Source organism: Lepus europaeus, chromosome X (genome assembly GCF_033115175.1).
Source record: "Lepus europaeus isolate LE1 chromosome X, mLepTim1.pri, whole genome shotgun sequence".
In the NCBI taxonomy this organism is placed as follows: domain Eukaryota; kingdom Metazoa; phylum Chordata; class Mammalia; order Lagomorpha; family Leporidae; genus Lepus; species Lepus europaeus.
In genome coordinates, this window is record NC_084850.1 from 130,439,932 (window position 1) to 130,458,280 (window position 18,349).

An 18,349-nucleotide genomic window follows, 5' to 3' on the forward strand; every position below is an offset into this window, starting at 1 on the left:
TAGACACAGGGAAGACTACATGAACAACTGCTGTCAAAAGTCCTTTGCCTTGTTGAGTTTTGTTCTTTTATGGTTTTTTTTTTTCCCCTACTGAATGTGTTGATCTGGGTTAAAGATTTACAGACTTTTCTTTAGTAGTGTGAAAAAAATTATCTTACATGAAGCCTCAAAAATTAAAACAGTTTTACCTGGTGAAATAATGTGGCTAAGGTGTGCATGGTTGGAGCAGGTAGTAGAGGAAGGAATCTCAGCCTCTCGATTTCTGCTTCCCTGACTTGGATAGCCTATAGCCTCTGAGGAACTCAGTTTAGGAAGTTCTGCAGGTTGTGACACACACAAGGATTCCAACATTGAGGACTTCTGATAACAAAATCTTGTGAACCAACAATACCTATACTTTTTTGGATTTCTTGCTAGGAAGTTTTTAAAAAGTAGTTTAAACTTGTGTTTTCTTTCTTTTTTTTTTCTTTCAGGAAAAAATCATTCCTGTGTTGTGTTCTACATCTTCAACTTCTTTAAATACGCTGATCAGAGAGAGTGCCAATTCATGTGATAGGGATGCTGCTCCTAGAATGTCTAAAATAGTGATGTCTACAGGTAAATCAGTATTTTTAAAAGAGCATAAAATTGCCGGTCTTTTATTCTGTATTGTTTTCAGTTCTTTGATGTCCTAGAGTTAAGAGGGGAAAAGATGATAATAGTAAGCATTTCTTTTAGTATTTTTCATATTTTAAGGTATTTTGTAATGCTAATTGATCAGTTTGATGTTAGGGAAAAACATTCTGCATAAATATGAGGATACTTCAAAAAGTTCATAGAAAAATAGAAAAAAAGATAATTTATTTTAATGTAAAAAGTTTTAAATTTATGCATAATTTTTTGATAATATGCATTTTCCATGAGCTTTTTGAAGACCCCTTATAGGTATGGTCTCATGAGACACTTGAAAATTCAGTATTCTGGGGCTGGCACTGTGGCTTATATAACGGGTAAAACCATCGCCTGCAATGCCAGCATCCCATATGGGTGCCAGTTCTAGTCCTGGCTGCTCCACTTCCAATCCAGCTCTCTGCTATGGTCTGGGAAAGCAGCAGAAGATGGCCCTTGCACCTCATGGGAGACCTGGAAGAAGCTCTAGGCACCTGGCTTCAGATTGGCTCAGCTGTGGCCATTGTGGCCGTTTGGGGAGTGAACCAGCAGGTGGAAAGGTGGAAGAAGACCTCTCTCTGTCTCTCTATAACTCTGCCTTTCAAATAAATAAATAAATCCTTTTTTAAAAAAAAGAAAATTCATTATCCTAAAGTATTTTATCCATTTAAGTGAGATTTAAAAATTTTATGTCATTGACAAATTAATTGTTTTCCCTTTATCTCATTTCAAAATTTGTCTTTTTGTAGTGTATGTATTTTTTGAAAATATTTATTTATTTGCAAAGCAGAGTGACAGAAAGAGGGAGAGGCAGGGAGAGATCTTCCATCTGCTGGTTCTCTCCCCAGATAGCTACAACAGCCAGGTTTGGGCCACTCCAGAACCTGGAGCCAGGAACTCCAATCCCGTCCCCAACACGAGTGGCAGGGGCTCAAGTACTTGGGCCATCTTCCACTGACTTCCCAGGATCATTAGCAGGAAGCTGGATGGGAATTGGAGTAGCCAGGACACAAACCAATACTGCAATATGGGATGCCGGGCTGACCACTGTATGTATCTTCAAAGCTACTTCAAACCTTTTTTTTCTTTTATTTTTAAGAGGATTGATTTATTAAATGAAAGAGTTAGAGAGAAAGAGGGAGAAACACAGAGAGATCTTCCATCTTGCTGGTATGCTCCCCAGGTGGTCGCCAGGATTGGGTCAAACTGAAGCCAGGATCTAGGAACTTCATGTGGGTCTCCTACATGGATGGCAGGTGTCCAAACACTTAGGCCATCTTCCACTGTTTTTCTCAGGCCATTAGCAGGTGTCTGGTTTGGAAGTAGAGTAGCCAGGACACAAACCGATGCTCATATTGGATGCCAGCATTGCAGGCGGCAGCTTTACCCATTGCAACAGAATGCCTGCCCTCTTTAAACCTGTTTTTAAAGTACTTTTTCTTTGGGCAGGCATTGTGGTACAGCAGATTAAGCTGAGATTTGTGACACTGACATTCATATAGGAGTGGGGGGTTGACACAGCTATTCTGCTTACCAACCAACTTCCTGCTAATGAGCCTAGGAAGGCAGCGGATGATGGCCCAAGTACTTGGGCCCCTGCCACCCATGTTGGAGACCAGGATGGAGTTCTGGCTCCTGGCCCAGCCCTAGATATTGTGGAAGATTTTTCGCTGTCTCTGTCTCTCTGTCTTACTCTGCCAGTCTGCCTTTTGAATACATAAATAAATGTATTTTAAAAGAAAAAGAAAACTTTTTTTGACAAGTCCCTGCCAATCAAGGGGCACGATGGCTTTTTTTTTTCAAGATATATTTGTTTATTTGAAAGGCAGAGAGAGGGACACACACACACACACACACATCTTCCATCTGGCATAGTAGCTTTACATTGTTCTCTGCTATGAAAAGTTTGAAACAGCACAAACCTAGACAAATCAATGCCTTTTATTTATCATCTCATGCATATTTCCTTACTCTTTCTGTTTTAAAAAGCATGTTTTATTGCTTTTTATCCTAGAGCCTTAGTTATCTCTCTTACACCTTTCTATTCTCTGGACTCCCCCTCCCATAATTTTTCTTTCTTGACTAAAAATTAAACTTTTTTAAAAATGAAAGATGATTTTTACAGTTTGTTCTCCTTTTTACAGTTCTGATTGTTAATCTCTTAATAGGAGAGACTAGGTAAATGAATGAATACAGGTTGAGCATCCCAAATCTGAAAATCTGAAATGCTTCAAAATCAAAAACTTTTTGAGCATCAATCTGATGCTACAAGTGGAAAATTCCACACCTGACCTTATATGGTGGGTTGCTTTCAAACACAAGCACACTAAAACGGTAAAAAATTACCTTCAGACTTTGTGTGTAAGGTATATATAAAACATAGATAAATTTGTGTTTAGAATTTGGTCCCATCACCAAGAATATATCATTATGTATGTACGAATATTCTAAAATTCAAAACACTTCTGATTCCAGGAATTTTGGATAAAGAGATATTCAAACTCTGTAACACAAAGAAGAAAAAACACCTTGTTTAGCTTCACTTGTGTTGAGTCCAGGGAACATTTCTATTTTCTTAAAATGAATTAAATAAATTTATGTCATAAGAACTTACTGTGACATATATCCTTGAGTTATTTGTTTTCTTTAACAGTTAAGGTACACTATTGGTGATTTAAAAGAAATTCAGTCCAAATCCAAATGTACCAAGATGATCAGTTTTGAAAGGAAATTATTATACTGTGTGTATAAGTAAAAGGTGAAAATATTCACCTATCTTTGTGCCACTTTATATAATATGGGAGTATATGAAGAATTGTTTTTGTAATGTTCCTAAAACTTCTGTAGTTTTTATTTATAATCAGATTGAAATAAATAAATTGAAGTAAATTATTTTTTAAAAGATTTATTTATTTATTTTGAAAGAGTTACAGAGAGAGAGGGAGATACAAAGAACAATCTTCCATCCTCTGGTTTACTCCCCAGATGGCAACCATGGCCAGTGCTGGGCCAGGCCAAAGTCCGGAGCTTCATCCAGGTCTCCCACGTGGGTGACAGGGGCCCAAACACTTGGACAGTCTTCCACTGCTTTTCCCAGGCCATTAGCAGGCAGCTGGGTCAGAAGTAGAGCAGCTGGGACACGAACTGGCACCCATATGGGATGCCGGCATTGCAGGCAGTGGCTTTACCAGCTATGCCACAACGCCAACACCTTAATTATTTCTTTATATGTTTAGTTTCACAAATGTGAAAATTTACTTACCAATTTTTTAAATAGCAGAAGTGATCATTGATAGTAATTATATTTTGATTCTCTTTGAGTGAAGTGGCTAATGGGATGTAGTAATTTTGTAGTGGTTTCCCAAAATTCCTTTTATCAGTCTCATTTATAAATATCTATAAATGTTTATAAATATCTATATCTATAAATATATTTATAAATATCTATATCTATACACATTTTTCCTGAAGTCTGTGTCTATATAAACAAACATGGAAACTTTGGCCCTCACCTGGATCCCAAGAAAATCCAGCAGCTGCCTGACCACTTTGGTCCAGGCCCCGTGAATGTGGTGCTGCGGCGAACTGTGCAGGCCTGTGTGGATTGTGCCATTCAATCTAAGACTGTTTTTGGATTCCTGAAGCCAGATAATCGTGGAGGAGAAGTGATAACTGGTATGCTCATCTAATCCTTTATTCAGCTTCTTTTCAGATTTGATTTTAAGTTTAGAGAAGGTTGGGATTTTTATACTGCATGAATTATTTATAGTATTTATTATACTAATTATGGTATTGTAATATTATTATATTGATATAGCGCAATAGTTATATATTTATGGAGTTTTAATCCTGGTTCAGAAAATTTATTTTCAAAATAGAGAAATGATGTCAGAATATTACTAGCTAAAAGGTACAGATTTTTCCTTTTACATACTGTGTTAAGCTCATTATAGATTGATAATGTATTTTAAGTTTTGTAGAAAAGAGACTGATCCTATAGGAAGCGCTAAATAAAAATGTGACTTAAGTCATTAAAAGATGAGATAAATTTGATGGCTTCCATGATTTTGTGAGTACCAGGAAGTATTGTTAAAAATCAGTAGGTTTTCTGTTGCTATTGTTTACTTCATGACTATTTCTAAATGATACTGGCTTTTTTTTTTTTAACTTTTTTTAAGCTATTGTGTTTGAAAAAGGGATTATCACAATTAAGAATATTAGTTTATGAATTACAGAAACCATAAGTAGGACTTATAATACATTTCCTAAATTGATGGGGATTTTTGTTAGCATTATATTTCTCATCCCTCTATGAGATGGCTCCAACATCTATCTTTTTTCCCCTAATATAGCCTCCTTTGATGGGGAAACTCATTCCATCCAGCTCCCTCCAGTGAACAGTGCATCATTTGCTCTTCGCTTTCTTGAGACTTTATGCCACAGCATGGAGTGTGATAACCTTTTGAGTAGCCAGCCTTTCAGCTCTTACAAGGGTAATAATACTAATAGCCCTGCAGAAAAAGATCAAAATACATCAGGTGGGAGAAAATATAAATGTTTATACTGCACTTCTGTTTTATATCATGTTTTATATTTAACTTGAGAATCTTATATAATTCAGAATTGTTCAAATTCCAGAGCATTTTCATCCCCCCAGAGATAAACTGCATCTTCATTGACAGTAATTCCTCAGTCTCACCTCCCTCTAGCCTCTAGAAGCTATTCATCTGTTTTTGGTCACTGTGAACTTGCCTATTCTGGACACTTCGTATTAATAGAATCATAAAATGTGTAGCATTTTGTGTATGGCTTCTTTTTTTTTTTTTTTTTTTTTTTTTTTCCATTTGAAAGAGTTACAGAGAGAGAGAAGTCTTCCATCACTGGTTCACTCCCCAAATGGCCGCAATGGCTGGAGCTGAGCCGATCCGAAGCCAGGAGCCAGGAGTTTCTTCTGGGTCTCCCATGTGGGTGCAGGGGCCCAAACACTTGGGCCATCTTCCACCACCTTCCCAGGCCATAGCAGAGAACTGGATCAGAAGAGGAGCAGGCGGGACTAGAACTCTCTCCCTCTCCCTCTCCCTCTCCCTCTCCCTCTCCCTCTCCCCCCCCCCCCTTTCCCCGTGCGTGTGTGTGTGTGCATGTGTGTGTTCTCTCTCTGTAACTCTTTCAAACAAAAATAATTTTTTTAATCTAAAACTGAGGATTATATCAGTACTCAAAACATTTTGGATTCTGGAGCATTTTTAGATCTCTGGATAAGGGATCCTCAATCAGTGATGTCTGTGCAAATGTTGTAGAATCAAAAACAAAAAACAAAACAAAAAAAACAAAAAACCTCCCAAATCTGAAACACTGCTGGTCCTAAGCATTTTGGATAAGAGAGATTCAACCTGTAATTGATAATATAGAATATCTTTACTTTCAGAATCATACTTTAAAGACTGATCCATTAGCTAGAAGTACATTTAATTGAATGATTAGAAAGCAGTAAAATTGTCATAAAGATAGCCTAGGACAGGGTTGTTAACCTACAAAATGGAGTGTCCATTGTGACATATCATCTCCTTAACTTCTCAACTGTTATCTCCTCTTGTTATGTGAACAGTTTTCCTAGGCCTTTTTAGATACATTATAATTGGTTGTCTCATTGCTTTCTGGAGTATTTAGAGAGATCTGATGAGCCCACAATAATTGGAGCCTTGACACACTCCTGAGAATGCTTTTTTAACTCTTGAATATGACTTCAGTGGAAATGTTTAATAGGTTGAAATAAACACACAGTGTTCATAAGCAATAAAAAATGTAGATAAAATTCTAATAGGCAAACGATTTATAAATAGAATAGTTGATAGTGAGGGTAGAAAAATGTATGAGTGTATCAATTAATTATAACAGACTATTTTTTGAAAACAGTACAAGAAGATATAACAGGCAAGAAAAACATCAGACGATCTCCTCAGCAACCTATACCTTATGTTGTTCCTGTCTCTCCTAAGCGCCCCAAAACAAAGATACCTGCCTCTAAAGGTAAACAGCATTTACATGTCCCAGGATTGAGAAGCAAAGTTCCTCTGTCACCACTTAGGTATGCTCTTAGGGTGGTTGGTATTCTTGAAGGTAGGCAGGCACATTTGCCCAAATACATTTGGCAGTTAAGGCTACTACTTTAGCAGCTTTGTGAGCCCTTCATTTCCTTCAGAAATGCACATTCTACTTAGACATAAAAAATTATAATAACCTTTTTCATTCAGCTTTATATTGCCAAGAACTGGTAGAAAGTAGAATGTGAAAAAGCTACTAATACCTTTCTCCACTGAAAAGTGTTAACTGCCCAAGTAGCAAGCAAATGTTAGAAACCCACTGTCTGATCATATTATAACAGATAGCTGTGGAGAATTACATTTCTAAAAAACAAATGCTTTCAGTGAGGTTTTCACAGCTTTGATGACAAAAACTGGCAAGAGATACTAATTTACCATGAAAAATACTCATATCCATGGATTAAAAAAATTGGGGGGGTGGGGCGTGGCACTATGGTGTAGAAGGTTAAGCTTCCACCTGTAGTGCCAGCATCCCATATGGGTGCTGGTTCAAGTCCCAGCTGCTGTACTTCTGATCCAGCTCCCTGCTAATGCACATGGGAAAGCAGCAGAAGATTGGCCAAAGTACTGGGGCTCCTGTACCCACGTGGGAGACCCAGATGATGCCCCTGGCTCATGGATTTGGCCTGGGTGACCTGGCCCAGCCCTGCCCATTGCAGCTATTTGGGGAGTGAACCAGCAGATGGAAGATATTCATTTTTCTCTCTCTCTCTCTCTCTCTCTCTCTCTCTCTTTCTGCCTTTCAAATAAATAAATAAATCTTTAAAAGAAAAAAGAATTTTGGTACCAGATAAACATCTCTTTTTTTGAGAGAGAGAAAGACTGAGAACTCCCATTTGCTGATTCACTCCACAAAATACCCACAATGGCCAGGACTGGGAGCCAGGAACGCAATCCAGGTCTCCCATGTGGGTGGCAAGGACCCAACTACTTTGAGCCATCACTGCTGTCTCTCAGGGTCTGCATTACTAGGAAGCTATAATCGGGAGTAGGGCTGGCACTTGAACCCAGGCACTTCAGTATGAAAAGCTGGTGTCCCAAAAGGCGTCTTAACTAGGCCAAATACCAGCTTCAATATACTGCTTATCTTTTTAAAAAAAGATTTATGTATATAGTTACAGACAGAGAGAGGGAGAGACACAGAGAGAGGTCTTCCATCCGCTGGTTCATTCCCTAAATGGCCACAATGGCAGGATCTGGGCTGATCTGAAGCCAGGAGCCAGGAACAACTTCTGGGTCTCCCACAAGGGTGCAGGGGCCTAAGCACTTGTGCCATCTTTCACTGCTTTCCCAGACCATCACTAGGGAGCTGGATTAGAAGAGGAGCAGCCAGGACTTGAACTGGCACCCACCCACGTAGGGTGCCGGCACTGCAGGTGGAGGCTTATCCTACTATGCCACAGTGCCGGCCCCACTAATCTTTTCATTTCATTTTCCATGAACTTCTTGAAGTGCTTTCATATAGGTGATATCATAGGATCAATTTGGATTTTAGAACAGTGTCCGTTACTATAAATGCCAAGGAGAGAATGGCCATATATTTTATGTTAAGATGTTTGTGGTTCCATGTGGCATGAATTAGGTGAACTGTTGGGGCTGAGATTTTTTTGACATTTAAATACTACTTGAGCTGTAAGTCCATTGAAGATCACCGTCTTTGTCTTTTTCCCTGTAGAAGAGTCATTGTCTCCTAAGGGAAATGACATGTCCAGAGAGAAAGAGCTTCCTGAAGATTCAATGGACACCTCACTAAATTCAGGAAATTCTTTGAATTCTGCCTGTGGAAATTCTATGCATACTAATACTTCAGTCTCCCAGACGTTGTCTGGAAATGTGCCAGACATCTCAAGTTCACAACCATTTGAGAACAAATCATCTGCCAAAAACAATTCCCAGGAAACTAAATTCCACATTCAGAGGAAAGGTGAAGGTATATTAGAAAACAGTGATTCTCAACCAATTTGTTGTCTTTCTCCTTGAGGTCTCTAAGCCCAACAGCCCCTCCGAATGTATCACTTTGGAGATAGTGCCAAAGTGGGGCACGTTGAGTCTTCCCCTTTACATCACTGTCGGGCCAAACCATCATGGGTGCTCCAGTCCTCATGGCTTCACAGAGCTGTCTCTGAGGACCTAGATCACTAACCCTGTCTCTGATAGAGACGTCTCGGATCAGTGGCTCTTGAGAAGGTGTAATTTGTCATTTCCTTGGGTACTGCCAGAACTCAAAAACCTCCCATGACTCTGAGACCTAGAAAGAAGCATTCCTCTCCTTCTTTCTGATGTATTCTGCTTTATCTCTCTGGCCCCAGCCTGTGTTTGACTCCCATATTAGGGCTCTGCAGCCACACCATCTCCTTATTCTCCATGTCCTCTGCCATTCCCTCAGTCCCACCGGAAAGACCTGGCATATGTAAACAGGGCAGCATCTTGTTGCCACTTGGAAAGAGCCAGAACAGCCTTCCATGTGCAGAAGTGGCTACTGCCCACAAACCCTTTTAAGGATTAAGAATGTAAGAGAATGAGGATGGAAATAAGTGTTTTGTGCTTTTCCTCTAGGTAAGCCTCGCGGCAAGGATGAAGAGTGAAGGTAGTAAGAATCAAGTGACCCCATTGCCTTTCGTCCTCGATGTTATCTGTGGGCAACCACACTGCACACATCTGCAACACATTTAATGTGGTCACCCTCCTTCCCTATGCCCAGTGGAGGGTGTCTCTCTGCTTTTAAAGTGATACTCTTTGCCAAATCTAAAGATAGATGTTTATTCCATAAGGGGTAGTATACCCTGAATTTTTAAGTATTTTTCACCAAGTTTGAATTTTTGAAGACAGGTCTTCATAGTAAAAGGTTCTTATGCTGAATATCTCACTTCCACACATGTATTCTTAACACTACCATGCCATGTAGCTTGTATTTGGGCTTCAGAAGGCTACCTTTTGGTCTTCCCGACAGTGGAAAGATCAATAGTAGTAATGTTACTTATCAGTAATCTACTTAATGATAATAGAAATCATCATCATCTTCATAAGTGACGTTCTCTACTACTACGTACATAATATTTTGTGTGGCCTCATACATTATATCATTAAAACAATTTCTTGAGATGTAGATCCTGGCAAACATTTTCAGGTAAGAAATCTCAGAAATCACTTGGCTAAGGTCCCTCAGTAGGAATTGACTGGGCCAATTCTTGAACCTAGACACTCTGGCTCCAGGGCCACACTTTTACCTGCTATGCTGCCTGCACCTAGAGAATAGGTAAGAATTTCCCTTTAAAACTCTGAAGACGTATCATTACTATTACTTTCTTTAGGGTGTTAGAACTGTTACTTAAAGCTGAGTTCACCCCTATCAGCCAGTGATACTTAACACAACCTCCTTTCTTGCCCTGTCCCATTATTTGAATGAAAAAAATTTATTGACCTTTTTTGTGGGAAATAAACGCAATAATGTTGGGGGAAGTAAAATCACTTTCATTATATTTATTTCAGAATTACTTATTGATATCCCAGTATATGTTAAGACAGAGCCTTTAGGAGAAAAGCATGACTGGACTTTAATTATTTTTATATTAGTTTGTTTCATATGATTCAAGTAACAGTAATATAATGTTTATCACCTTCTCTGATTGTTTTGAAGATAATGGCCTGATGAAATTATTTTTCCATAATAGAAAATCTTACAGTTTTATTTTTGAATATAATAGTTTTTCGATTAGCCTTACTAACAACTTTTTAATGTTAAATTGTATTGTTGAATTAAAAGGAGATGGCTTTTCTGTCTATTATCAGGATGCCTTAGCCACAGGATGGCCTACACCATCATTGTTTTTACCTGGGTTCATTCAGCTAAGCAAAATTTCTTTTCCCTGACATTTTTTTCTTCTGACATTTGGAGGGAGGATGTGTTTCAGTAAAACTGTTATTATTATTTTACATCTAAGTTGTGATGTTGGAAAGAAAAATTAGAGTTATACACAAAAGATTAATTATTGTGAATTGTTTTATCTTCTTTTTTTTTTTAAATGTGTGTATGTGGTTGTTTGTTTTTGCCCTTTCCTTGGGTAAATACATAAGCTGTTCCTAAAATGTGCATAGTCCAGATGATAGGAGATAAATTGGCGTGCCTTTGCGTAATTGACACACAGAACCCATGAAATTTTTATTGATAATCCTTGGCTAGAGAAACAAATCTTCCTGGAGAATTATAAAACTCCCTTCAGTTACCACACACTGACTTGAGGGACTCCAGTTATCTGGTCCAGTAAATGGATACTTACGAGAACACAAAAAACAATTAAGCACAACTTAATTAACAGCATAGCCAAAACATGTTGAGGTATGGGCCCTGAAATCATTTTATGTCTGTTTCTTTTTTAAACATAAGCCTTCAACCAAACTTCAATTATTATAAAATTAAACATGAAACAGGAATTAAATAAAAGTTTAAAGGCACTTTTGACCTAGATCATCAGAAAATCTTTTCTTTGGGGCCAATGCTATAGCTCAGTGGATTAAAGCCGTGGCCTGCAGTGCCAGGATCCCATGTGGGTACCAGTTCAATTCCTGGTTGCTCTACTTCCAGTCCAGCTCCCTGCTAATGCACCTGGGAAAGCAGCAGCGGATAGCCCAAGTTCTTGGGCCTCTGCACCCACCTGGGTGACCCAGAGGAAGCTCCTGGCTTCAGCCTGGCCCAGCCCTGGCCATTGCAGCATTTAGCGAGTGAACCAGCAGATGGAAGACCTCTCTCTCTGTCTACCCTCTCTCTGTGTGACTCTACCTCTCAAATAAAAAATTCTTAAAAAAAAAAAAAACTTCTCCAAAATTCAGATAAGCTTTTAAACCACGAAAAATGATAATCTAGAAAGTAAAGGTGATGCAAAAACTATCTATATTGAATACATGGGAAAGATTTAGCAAAAGAATTTTTGGTTCTCAAAGATAATGGGATTATGGAAATTAATTGTTAAAGAGAACAGATTTGAGCAATTAGAAAGCCATAAATTTGGAGAATTTCCATTGCTAGTAAAATAAACCATATCTAGATAGATCAAGAATGAGAGAGATTGGGAGAGAGTCATTGAAATACTTAGAGTAATAAGTTAGGTTTGATCAACCTAATTTAACTCAAATAACAGATCTTTTTGCTGTGTTTATTTGTGACCAAAAACGTCTTGGATTTCTCATTCTGTTTCATAATCTTGAAGCTGCTTTTGTTTTAGGGGGGAGGTAAGATGACATGCTTGTATAGTTATCCTCATATCATTTTTATATAGATGTGTACTTTACGTTACAGTTAGAATCCTGAGTACTTGCTTGTGTACTTAAGAAAATGTTCCAAGAGTGAGACTGTTCCTTCCTACTTTGCATCTCTTTTTTCATGGTAACAATCAGATCAAGTATGATTTGTCTTTTTTCCCCCCATTGACGCTCCAGGTTATATAGCTGTTCCTGACCCCGTTGTCCTGAAACAAGGCTTCTTTAAGGACCCTTCAACCTGGTCTGTGGATGAAGTGATACAGTTTATGAAAAATACAGATCCTCAGATATCAGGCCCCATCATTGACCTCTTCAGGCAACATGTAATGTATCTTTTCATCCCCCTTTCCTGCCATAATACCTTTGAGTGATGTCTGTGCAGGCCCTTCATCTGGGTAGTGAGTAGTGTGGATGGTGGAGGAACCCTAATAAGGGATCTTTCCATACATGAGAAAGGTTATTTTGCCCGAGAGTGGATCCTTACATGATGGGTCAATGGTAAACGGCCTCAGTCTCTCACGTGCTGACAAGTCAGCCTTGCCACTCCCAGGTGTGCCACTCCTTTGTGATGACAGAGGCAGAGATCCTCCCTGTTCCCCTGCTCAGTCCCAAGACCACGAGTAGAGGGGGTGACCACAAGCTGTTACAGGGTGGCCTTCTTGCTGTCATGCCCAGTAAATTCCAGCAGCTGTACAAAATTCAGTGCAGCTTTCTAACAGGAACTGAGTGAATACCAAATAATAGTGCTTCTACAACATAAATTGGTTAATTAAGGAAATAAGGAATTTTAGGGGAGGATGCCTTGTGACTATTAAGTAGTATTTTCATAGTGTTTTGCAGTGAATCAAATTAGTGATCTGTCTGATGGATCTTTTTCAATATTGTAAGAAAATCAACAGTAAGTTTTAGCATCTAACTAGCTTTAGACAATTAGCTAATTAGTTTTCAACATGAAGAAAACACTGGATAGCACATTTACAGTTTGTAATGATGTTGATGTATTCCTAGCTCTTTGCAGAAAGTTAATGACCTTCTGAAATTCATTTCTACCATTCATAGTTTTTGGCCTTTTGCCATAGATATATATTTTATTTAACACAGTATTTAAAGCCAGCTTGTTTGATGCTTAGGGAATTTTTTCAAATATATCACATCTCCTTTTTCTTAAAATGTGAAGTAAATTTACAAATTATGAAATGATATCCCACTGTACAAATTATATTTTTAATAGGTTTCATGAAATTCATATTCAGAAAATATGTATCTAGGATGTAATTCTCTTATACATTATTTTATGAAGAAGCATAACAAAATAGGAAGGCATTATTAATCTTTGGAAACTTCTCTGCAGGAAATTGATGGGAAGGCTCTGCTGCTCCTCAAGAGTGAAGTGATGATGAAGTACATGGGGCTGAAGCTGGGGCCGGCGTTAAAGCTGTGTTACTACATCGAAAAACTGAGAGAAGGGAGATACAGTGGAAACAATGCTTAAGTTCACAGTTGAGATCATTCTCAGGAGTGCTGATGTTTTAATTTCAAAAAGTTTTTCTTCTCTTAGCTTTTGTTTCATAGAAGTTTCCTATAAAAGTGTTTTATCAGAATTACAGAACTAGGTTAATAGTCCAGTTTAAGATGGACTTCTTACTGCTTTAAGAGCCATTTAACATGTTAGGATTAACATATTCAAATTGGCAGTTTGTATTTTGCCTTTTTATTATTTTCATTGTACAAGTATACTTCATGCAGTAAACAGGGAAAAACTTTTGATTTTGATAAATATGTCTAGAACCAAAACAGCTAAATCCCAAAGGGGAAAATATCAGGGATTGGCAACTTCTGTAATTAAAATCCGTGAGAATTTTTCCTTAGAAGAAAATTTAAAGGTGTACCTGCAGATATCATCTCTTTCTCAGATGTTTTATCTACCTGATTCTGCAGTATTCTGTTCATGTTCTACCAGTTTCTAGAAAGGGAATAGCCATATAAATTATTTCCCTTTCTGTTATCATTTCTCTGTATGTTATATTTGTTCATATATAAAGGAAAAAAGTAAGCTTATAAACTTCCATAGTGTTCTTACCAGGTTTTGATCCATTTTTAAAATTATACCATAGGCAGAATGATCATTTTATGTAGGAGGTATTTATACTACAGAGGTGGTTTGGATGGAGTATGATTACATTCTTTTCAATAAAATAGTTATTATTTTAAAACTTTCCATATTTTTGCTATGCTAGGACATCTAACAAAGCATTCATTTTTCACATTTCTATGTGAAGATACCTGTGTCCAAATTTATAAAAGATATATATTTTATTGTATGTGTTTATTCCTCATACAGATACTTTACAATATTTATATATTATTCTATACTTGTAGGAATACACGTAAGTAAATCTTTTCTTTTTGAGCTTAATATGGCACTTTGCACTGCCACAGAGGTGATGATGAACTATGTAAATAGTTAGATGTTTTTATTCCGTAAAAAATATGTGCATTGTTTGCGATCACCAGTACCTCTCAACTTACTCTTCAGGGGATAAGAAACAATCTGTAGATTGGTTTCCATACAGGGAAGTTCTCTGTCCTATGCAATGTTTCTGTTTCATCTGCTTAGTTCTGAGCCATTTATTCTGCTACATTTTGGAAGATAACATTAGTTCTGACTTACTGTCTTGGCTTTATTTTTTAATTTAGAACTTTCAAGGGGAAATGGTGCTATATGTTTATTGTTATTACTTTGCATAACGTTGGTGTTATGTTTATAAGCTACAAGAACCAGTTATAAAAGTATTAGCCATTTGTCGTAAATGCCAATAATACTTTCACCAGGGGCAAGAATGTGCATTTTCTTTTTAGAAAACCAAATATATGTTAGACCTAAGTGCAACTATTTAAAGGATCATTTCACCTGTTATTCCTTCTATGTTATACAACTAGATTCTTACTTAAACTTGGTCTTCTTTCAAACTCTTTTGTATGAAGATGCTGTGCCCAATTGAACAGTCCTCAGGTGTTTGTATAAATACTATGTTTTACAGTTTTCAGATTTTAAAATATAATAAAGTTAAATAACCACAACAGTTACTGTGAAAGCCTCCAATTTTCTTTTGTTTATGTTAACTGCATCACATTAATGTGTGAATTTGTTAGACTTGAAGAAAGAGCCACCCTGGTAAGTTTGTGGCTTTTTATGTCCAGATATGGATGTTCTAAAACTTGCCCTAATTCTCCTGGTAAATAGATCCCTCTAGTCAAGGGCTGATCTCTTCTAGGGACCTTAAAGGAGACCCCCGGAGGCCCGTCAGCAGATAAATCCAGGGGCCAGTGTTTGGCACAGCAGGTAAGTTGCCACTTAGGGCTGCCCACATCCCATATCAGAGTGCCTAGAGTCCTGGCTCCTCCGTTTCCCATCCAGCTTCCTGTTAATGCATCCAGGGAGGCAGCAGATGGTGGCCTGGGTGCCTGGGTTCCTGCCACCCACATAGGAGATCCACATGGAGTTCTTGGCTCCTGATTGTGGCAGGCCTTTGGGGAGTGAACCCATACGTGGAAGATATCTGTGTGTGTGTGTGTGTTTCCCACTGTGTCTCAGCTTTTGAAATAAAATGAAAATAAATATTAAAAATTTTTAAAAAGTTAAATCCATGAGCATTATCTGTACTTAAAATCTTCTGTACTTATATTACTAATTATGTGAATGTACAAGAAAATGCCCCTCCGGGGAGTCTTAAGGACGTGGCCCTGTGCCCAGGAAGGCTGTTCATTAGAGGAGAGGAGACCTGAACTCGGGGACGATGCACATGCTGGCTCACACTGCTCAGTCCCATCCATGGGGAGCTGCAGAGTGGGAGGTGGAGAACGTGGTGGGGACGAGTTTCTCTGTGGGCTCGCAGAGTGGGAGGCTGTGCGGAGCCGCGGGCTGTGAGACCTGGAGGGGACAGGGCCTTCCGAGGAGACGGGCGAGTGAACGCTGGTCGCCCCTTCGATGAAAACAGGAGTACAACGACCCGCAAGGCTTGGGGTTGGTTTCCGTTAGGTCTGGCACGGAGCACTGTTTATTTGCAAGCCTCCCCAGGCTGGATTGGACATGACGCTGGGTTACAGAGGAGAGAGCAGAGGGACAGAGAGCAAATCCTGGAGGAATCGTGGCCCTCCAAGTGGGCGTGCAGGACAGAGGGGTCGAGACTGTCACGTTGCCGCGGTCACCTCTTCTTTCCTGTGGCGTGTTGGGCGTTGACACGTTGAAAGAAGCGAGAGCATCGCTTTATGGGAGTGGAGGGGCCCTGGCCAGGCTTTTGTTTTCCTTGGAGCCGATCGGCTGGCTCTGTCAGGGAAGGGCCTGGGGCTTCCTCTGGGCAGTCGGGGGCGCTGGGAGCCACGTGTGTGCCGACGGGAGGAAGGGCGGCGGCCGTGCTGCGGGGGGGGGGGGGGGGGGGCTGGAGCACAGGCCCGGGAGGAAGGGCGGCGGCCGTGCTGCGGGGGGGGGGGGGGGGGGGTGGGGGTGGGGGGGGGTGGAGCACAGGCCCGGAGGCAGATGTCTGGGCCATTCACTCGTGCCAGCCTTGGGCTCGGGAATAGGCTTGGGGCACTTGCCCTGCTCCCACTGGAGCGGTGGGACTACAGAGGCCAGTAACCATGGGACTGTTAGGAAGAGCCTCGGGCCAGCCAGGGCGGGGTGGCTGGCAATCAGCTTCTGCAGTGAACACGTCGAGGAGCTGGCACGGATGGCTCCAAGGTTTCTCAGGCCATCCTGGGTGTGTGCAAGGGCAAAGGGGCAGCTGAGTGTGGGGGCCCAGGCCTGGAAGGCAAGGGTGCCGCGGGCCAGACTGAGGCACCCCTAGGGTGGGGCTGAATACAGGGATGCCTGGATGAATGTGTTGTGTGTTACAACGTGGACCCCACACCCAAGATGCTGGCAGAAGCAGAATCTCTTCAGGGTGGCTCCAGGGGGTGTCTGAGCCCCCCACCATGCAGAGCGGGCTGCGGGCTCTGAGAGGTGTCCTCAGGGCCCCTGAGGCCTTTTCCTGCCTTCCCCTTTGGAGCATCTCCTCCTTGTGTCCGCCGAGAGCCCCCTGGGAGATGTCAGGGCACCTTACAGAGACTGAATAGGGAAGGTAGTGCCGAGGTTGGCCCCCTGCCCTCCACCACCTCCTGTCTGTGGGACTTTGGTTTCATGGCTTCAGCAATCTTGGGCTGCTTTCTCCATGCCAGAACTGGGATCTCAGGGCCCCGAGGTTGTCACAGTTCAGGGAGGTTCAGAAGCTGAAGCGTCCTGACCCAAGGCCGCCAGGCTGGCTGGCCTTTCCTCCGCAGTTGCCTGCTGCTCCCTCTTCTGTGTCCTGAAAACTCGGCTTATAGCCCACTGTCCTGGAGCCCGGGAAGGCAACCCTGTGGCCTCGACATGAAGCACAACTTCAGATTTGTTCCCCACATAGAGTTTAGCCTGGGTTCCAGAGTGCTGGGTAGTGCCTGGGACAGGAAGGACCTTGGGTCAGCTTTGAATGGGAGTCCAATCAGCGGTGGGAAACAATTAAAGGAATGGGAAGAGGCCACATGGTGAGACATGCAGTGTAGACCAATCAGGAGCAGCTGTTTTGGGAGCAGGGGGCGGAGGAGCAGGGAGCTCTCAGCAGACAGGGCCTTATCCTCCAGGTGAGGTACCCGCGATGGATGTCCTGTCCATGCAGTTTCCTTGGGGTCACCTCTAGCCATTTCATCCTGCCTTCTTCTGGGCTGTTAGAAGAGTAGATGCCCCTCTGAGGGGTAGGTCAAGTTACTAGTCAGTGATAATGAGAAAACATTTAAGTACAACTTTCCTTTTAAAATGATGTGAGAGGGGCCAGCACTGTGGCGCAGTGGGTTAACGCCCTGGCCTGAAGCGCTGGCATCCCATATGGGCACCGATTCTAGTCCTGGCTGCTTCTCTTCCGATCCAGCTCTCTGCTATGGCCTGGGAAAGCAGTGGAAGATGGCCCAAGTCCTTGGGCCCCTGCACCCACATGGGAGACCTGGAGGAAGCTCCTGGCTCCTGGTTTCAGATCAGCGCAGCTCTGGCCATTGTGGCCAATTGGGGAGTGAACCATCCGATGGAAGACCTCTCTCTCTCTCTCTGCCTCTCTCTGCCTCTCTCCCTGTGTAACTCTGACTTTCAAATAAATAAATAAATCTTTAAAAAAAATGATGTGAGAGAGGCCGGCGCTGTGGCATAGCAGGTGAAGCCACTGCCTGCAGTGCCGGCATCCCATATGAGCACCAATTTGAGTCCCATCTGCTCCACTTCTGATCCAGCTCTCTGCCATGGCCTGGGAAACCAGTGGAAGATGCCCAAGTCCTTGGGCCCC

General features: G+C 41.0%; 1 protein-coding gene across 8 annotated transcripts in view; it reads left to right on the forward strand.

Annotated features, from left to right (window-relative positions):
• Positions 1-15,078, forward strand: part of SCML2 (Scm polycomb group protein like 2) — a 74,017-nt gene extending 58,939 nt beyond the window's left edge. For 3 of the 8 annotated variants that reach the window (XM_062183901.1, XM_062183902.1, XM_062183904.1), the window contains 7 exons: positions 474-597; positions 4,120-4,323; positions 5,001-5,186; positions 6,562-6,675; positions 8,425-8,679; positions 12,183-12,328; positions 13,357-15,078. In XM_062183901.1, the coding sequence (XP_062039885.1) occupies positions 474-597; positions 4,120-4,323; positions 5,001-5,186; positions 6,562-6,675; positions 8,425-8,679; positions 12,183-12,328; positions 13,357-13,497 (1,170 nt within the window). In that variant the 3' untranslated portion in view covers positions 13,498-15,078. Of the gene's footprint in view, positions 1-473; positions 598-4,119; positions 4,324-5,000; positions 5,187-6,561; positions 6,676-8,424; positions 8,680-9,305; positions 10,388-12,182; positions 12,329-13,356 lie in introns of those variants that run through there. The other 5 variants (XM_062183903.1, XM_062183907.1, XM_062183905.1 and 2 more) reach the window with 5 other exon arrangements.
• Positions 15,079-18,349: the final 3,271 nt, after the last annotated feature.